The sequence below is a fragment of the Trichomonas vaginalis genome, chromosome I (assembly GCF_026262505.1).
Source record: "Trichomonas vaginalis G3 chromosome I, whole genome shotgun sequence".
Classification (NCBI taxonomy): domain Eukaryota; phylum Parabasalia; order Trichomonadida; family Trichomonadidae; genus Trichomonas; species Trichomonas vaginalis.
In genome coordinates this window covers 25864227-25870390 of record NC_067203.1, presented here as the reverse complement: position 1 = coordinate 25870390, position 6164 = coordinate 25864227, and the positions used below count along the sequence as shown (strand labels likewise).

Here is a 6164-nt window from a genome sequence, read left to right as displayed (position 1 = left end):
ATAGGCAAATATGCATGAAAACTGTGGATCTTCGTAAATATATGTATAAAGATGAACACTATTTGTCATCTCTTATACCTCTAAAATAAATTGAAAATTTGTCACCTTAATTAAATATTAATCTCTATGATATATATAATATTAGTTTTTAATTTAAAATTTTTAACGTTCTTGCGTTATGACCTTTTGTGAGTGAAAACAGCAATTATACTTTAAATCATGTCCTCTTCATTTTTCATTCAGATCCAATAATTTTTTTGATGGTTGAAAATTACTTTTCACAGTTTGAATTGTTTACATTGATCAAAATTTCAATTCTTATCTGGCTAGGAAATCATGAACGGGGAGTTTTGTTTCTGATATATTCTTAACAAGCACAATAGTTGCTTATTTTAAATTTTAATCCTTTTCAGATAAAAATGGCGTTGTTCAGATTCGAAATTTCAAGTGGGTATCAGAAAACGCATGAAGTTGAAAAGGGATAATTACTGTTTGAAATGTCGTTGATCTTCTAACTATTATCAGCCCAATTAAATATAACCGAATTTCGATTCTAAATTAGTTTTAATAAAGATATCTCAATGATTGAACAATACATGTTTATTGAATACAGACACTGTTAACTATATTAAATGGTTTGATTTTAACTTGAATATCAAGATTTCTTCAATAAGTCAATAAGGATAACGTTGTAGTTGAAATCGAAATATCTATATAGCTATTCTAAATACATATTTTGTAGTTTTGTTAATCATTGTGTAATCAAAGAGTTATTTTTTGCAAGTTCAACATCATTCAGCAACTAATGAAATAAACTTTCCATATGCTTAGATTTATTCAACTAATTCGTTTTTTATCATTTCAAAAGGAATTTAATAACTTTCAAATTCAAAATGATAAAAATTCAGATCAATTTTGTTGTTTGGCATGTTATAATTAGCATAAATAAATTTGATTTATGAAATATTCAAGTAATCAAAACTCAAAAATCAGAAAAAAGGGAAATTTGAAAATATAATCGTTTTTATATAATTTATTAAGAATGAATAAATTTTGTAGTAATGGAAAAAGCAATATTTTATGCGAAATATTGTGGAACCTTGTCCTCTGGAACAACACGCTTATCATCTGGAACAGCATCAAATACCTTAAATGTGCATTCTAAATCACTAGAAACTTCCATAATAGAAGCCTTATTTCCGGAACGATACATATAGTTAGGAGCTGACCAAACTGTAACTAATTGGTGGTTGTTGAAATGCCACTGGAAGCCTTCCATAGCAAGTTGGTGAGCACGAGCAATCATCTTGAGTTTGTTATTATGGCAGAATTCTTCTGTTGGCTTTGAACCGAAAATCCAGCCGGCACCACGCTGGTTTTGGCCCCAGCCAGCAATATCATCTGGATCTGACCAGCATATATCTGATATTGGGCCTGTACTTGGGATTTCGGCACGTCTTTCGAAGAGAGCAACTTGATCGACGAGTTTGATTGCTGGAGAAAGGCCTCCGTGAACGCAGTAAATCTGATTATCAATAAGAGCAGCCATTGGAAGCATATCGAAGACTTCGTTGCAAAGTTTCCATGGGCCGGCATGGCCGAAATGCTGAACAATTTCTTCGTAGAAACCGTAAAGTGTGTTGACTTGACGGCATTCGTGGTTACCACGTAAGAGGAAGAACCTGTCTGGATAACGTACTTTGTAGGCAAGAAGAAGTGAAAATGTTTCGATGGAATAATAACCACGATCAACGTAATCGCCAAGGAAAAGATATTTTACATCCTTTGGATCGCCACCAATTTCGAACAATTCAAGGACATCGTAGAATTGACCATGGACATCGCCGCATACCGAAATTGGAGCAGAGAGGTTCAAAAGAGTGCCCTCTTGAAATAGGACATCTTGAGCCATTCTGAAAAGAGAGATAAGATCGCGTTCGTCGATTGGTTTGTGCTCTTTAACTCTGACAATAAATGCGTCTAAGTCCATTTTAACTTTTGTTGCGGTTAGTCACTTTTTTATTGATTCAATTCCTCTGTGATCTTTGTAAAATAAAATCATGACTAATTTTGTTTCGGTGGATAACGAATTAGAGGCTTAGGGATAGCACATGCTATTTTAAGTATAAAAGCAAATCGATAAAAAAATACTCAAAATATACTCATGAGAAACTATTTGGCCTATTGATTGTGTAATCTCGGCTTAGATCTCTTTTTGTACTGCGATATGAATGTGTCCCTTTATTCGTTCATATTTTTATTACATTATAATTTCAATCTCATTATTATCAATGATGATAATGATTTTTCCCCAATTTATAGTAGATCTCAGCTTCTTACTTTTTGGTTAAATAAATGATTCATATAAATTACGAAAATAATGTGATTTTGAATGAAAATATCTACTTATTTCTCAATATAGTAATATTATGGCTTCGTAAATATAATTCTTTGATTATTTTTGGAGTATGTAGTATTTAATATATTATGAACGTCTTAAAAAATATAACTCAAATAATCTGTTATCGATGTTTTATTATAAGCAGTCTTGGGTGATTTGATTCTTCTTCTTTAGTAGCAACCAATACAATCAAGACATCAGAAAATACTTCTTCAAAAATGAATTAATTTGATTGATTTGTTCTTTCTATATAATTTCATAACATTTAACAACGATGATAATAATTCTGCTCTATCATATTTACTTCATAGTCCTTTTTTAAATTTTAGTGAACACAGCATTTAAAGAAGAATGCTGAATGAGTATTATAGAATGAGTAAATGCTTTCAATATTAAATATTTATTCCGCAGTATTTTTATAGCAATTCTAGGAGAGTTAAATGGTAAAAACAGATAGCTCTGGTGTTTCTTAGTATTAAACAATCAAATGATTAATTACATTTCTTTCAGAATCTGAATCATCTTCTTTCTTTGCATATTTCTTTATAAATATGAATACTCCTACACCTATTGCTGCTGCAATTACTAATCCAAGGATTGTGAATCCAGCTATTTTTCCTGCATTTGATTTCTTTGAATCACTTGGATCATTATTTGTTTCATTAGTTGTTTCATTTACAGTTTCATTAATATTATCATTGATATAATTCTTCAATGAAGGGAATTCCATTGGATTTAATTCATTGTACTCGTAGACATCCTTAGTTTCAATATAAGGAGCTTTTCTTTCAACAAATTTCAATCCATCTAAATAGAAAGCTGTGCAGAAGTTAAATGGCATCAAATAAGTATAATCATCAACTCTCATGTCATCCCATGGTTCCAATTGAGATAAGAAACTAGATCCATCTTCAGGAGCCGAATACCATCTTTGTGTTGGAAGTCTTCTATTCCAATGATCTCCATCTTTGTTAGAATAAGCGAATGTCCATCCTTCAATTGTTTCTGGTTGATGACGTCCTTAGCATCTTGATAAATAATAAACAGTAAAGTTTCCATCTCTTTTTCCTGTAGCTCTTCCTATATCTCTACTTGGCCATAAATGAGTTTGTGCTCTAGGAGCAACACTCGTTGAATATCCAAGTGTATTCTTTTCATCAGTTGTTGGATTCCATTTATCATTCTTTTGAGGAGAAGAAGCAAAATAGAAAATAGGGAAGAACCATGTTTTCTGTGCTGGTTCTGAATAAGGAATAGGAATATTTGGTAAGTTTTGTACATTTTCTATTGGAGTAACTTTGATTTGTTCTTCAAAAAGATCCCAATAATCATAATTAAATCCTAAATACATCGTTATTGTATTTGATGTTTTGTTGAAAAGGAAAGTAAAGAATTTTGAATTCTGTGGGAAATTAACTGTTATTCCTCTTTTAGTCTTTTGGGAACAGACAGAAACAGAATTCTTGTTTTTAGTTGATTCTCCATAATGATTTTCGGAAGTGCAATTAACTGGAAATACTGGTCTCTTCCATTGATTATTATCTGTTTTAACAAAGACATCATTAACATCTCCTAAATCAAAACATAACGTAAAAACAGGAGTTTGTTTTCCTTGGACTGTCATTCTAACTTTAAATGTAACAGAATTTGAATCAATTGTATATGATTTAATTATTGGTGAAGTTGTAAATTCCATGAAATTGTTAGTTTTAGTACTAGTTTTAAGACTAAATCCATAATTAACTGAATCAACATATTTAAATGATTTAGAATATCCGAAATCCAAACCTCTTCTTCTATCCAAGTATTCAACATTGTTTTTAGTTAAACTGAACACTCTTCCATCACTCATTGTTGAAGTTGCCGTTGCCTTTAAATTTCCTTGAGAAATTGTTGATGCTGTTTCTCCTTCTAAATATAACTTTAGTTGTCTTAATCTTCCATCAGGATCATCTTTCTTTCTTGCAATATGGCAACTTTTTCCTGTATATTTATCTGCTGATTTGTCTTCAGGACATCTTTCTAAAATCTTCCTGCAATATTCAGTAATTTTTTCATTATCAATAAAAACTTTTCCATTCTTTTCAATCAATTTATATGTTGAGTTATATAATGTATAATAAAAATATGAATACATTGAAGGTATTTGTCCCATTTCTGTGTTGAATATCTTCTTTTCATCACCTTCTTTTTTGGCAGCATCAACAGCTTTTTGCCACAACCAGTTTGCATAATTTAGATAACTTTCTGTCAAATAATTCGGAACCATTCCATAATCGTTTGGAATGTAATAATCAGGATCATTTTCAGTCGCCTTTTTAGTTACATCCAAAAACTTTCTAATATAAGATGCAGCACCTGCACCGTAGAAATGATAAAGGAAATCGTTTTCAAAATAAGTTTCATTTCCATCAGGATAAAACAACATTTTAGAAATGACGTAATGTTTGAAATAAGTCATGTCTGAATGTGCTCCTGAATCTTCCTGCGTGTAACCGATCATTCCTTTGTTATAGTAATACTTGATGTTCTCTGATACCGAATGATATATTGGATGAATCAACATTGGTAAATAAAAATTCGTCAAATACTCGTAAACATGGAAATGTTGTGAAACATTCAGCCATTTGTCAAGTTCTCTCTTGAATTCCATATTGGAAAATGTAATACTGTTGTTTAATGGATGTGCGTTGTCTTGGCCGAGATGTGCGAAATAAACTTCGACGTTTTCATTCATTTTGATGTTAATTGGGGCAAAAGTTGTGTGTAAATATGCAAGACAACGAACAATTTTTGTTGGATCATGTTGTTTGACTATTTTTGATACATTGTTGCAAAATTCAACGAAAAGTCCAGAATAAATATCTCCATATAACTTCATTCTAGCCGCACAGTTTGCACAATGGCAATAATCTTGTGTATTCCAATGTCCGATGTCAATGTACAAACTATTTGGATATACTTTCATTCTGTTGAGAATATTATTAACAATAACATCGAAAGCACCTGAATTTGTTAAGCATGGAGCACTTGTTGATCTTGCTCCATTAGGTAGTAATGCCCAATACTCAGGGAATTTGTTGTTTGGATGTAAATCTGGTGATAATAATTCTGGGAAAGTTTGTAAGCAATATGAGCATTGAACGGTATCTCCATTATAATCCCATGGTTTGTAGTTCTCTCTTAAGTAAATTGAAGGAATTGAATCTGGAATACTGATAGATCTCCAAAATACGTCAGCAATTTCATATATGTCAACGGATGAATCAACTTGAAATGTGTTTGATGGTGGATATATCATCATCCAGGATGTCATGAATCTGCAATTTCCAAAATCTTCAAGTAATTTAAGACAACCATAGATAACACCGCGAGAACCACCGTTGATAATGAGGTGTTTCTCTTGTGCAAAGCGTATCTCATAACCATCTACTTTTAAGTCATTTATTTTTAAGGTTGTAAGTTCGGATGTGTATTTTGTTGGACCAATCAGAATATAATTTCCATTTAATGCTTCTGAATGTTCAACTATAGGTAACTCGACTCCAGTTATTTTCTGAATTCCGGATTTTAATTCATTTGCGGCAGTTTTCCAGCATTTTAAAGTTGATGATGGTACCATTATTTTGTAATTTGGGTCTTTCCCTTTTTCCGCAATAGTAATGTTCTTAATCTGTGAAACAGCAATGAGGGAAATCAACATTATTTCTGAACTCAGAAAATTAGATTCAAAAGAGATCGTTCTATTTATGAATAAATTCTC

At 31.4% G+C, this 6164-nt stretch overlaps 3 protein-coding genes across 3 annotated transcripts; all 3 read right to left on the bottom strand.

Moving 5' to 3' along the window:
* Nucleotides 1-1005: 1005 nt before the first annotated feature.
* On the bottom strand, nucleotides 1006-2021 carry TVAGG3_1050770 (serine/threonine-protein phosphatase PPA2A-related family; the record flags this gene model as incomplete). The annotated part of the gene is made up of 1 exon (XM_001324618.2): nucleotides 1079-1990. The coding sequence occupies one exon, from the start codon at nucleotides 1988-1990 to the stop codon at nucleotides 1079-1081; it is 912 nt and encodes a 303-aa protein (XP_001324653.1).
* Nucleotides 2022-2876: 855 nt separating this feature from the next.
* Nucleotides 2877-3242, bottom strand: TVAGG3_1050760 (uncharacterized protein; the record flags this gene model as incomplete). Its single annotated transcript, XM_001324617.1, has 1 exon — nucleotides 2877-3242. One exon carries the CDS (start codon nucleotides 3240-3242, stop codon nucleotides 2877-2879), a length of 366 nt encoding a protein of 121 aa, XP_001324652.1.
* A 180-nt stretch (nucleotides 3243-3422) lies between these two features.
* On the bottom strand, nucleotides 3423-6104 carry TVAGG3_1050750 (coagulation factor 5/8 C-terminal domain-containing protein family; the record flags this gene model as incomplete). Its single annotated transcript, XM_001324616.1, has 1 exon — nucleotides 3423-6104. The coding sequence occupies one exon, from the start codon at nucleotides 6102-6104 to the stop codon at nucleotides 3423-3425; it is 2682 nt and encodes an 893-aa protein (XP_001324651.1).
* Nucleotides 6105-6164: the final 60 nt, after the last annotated feature.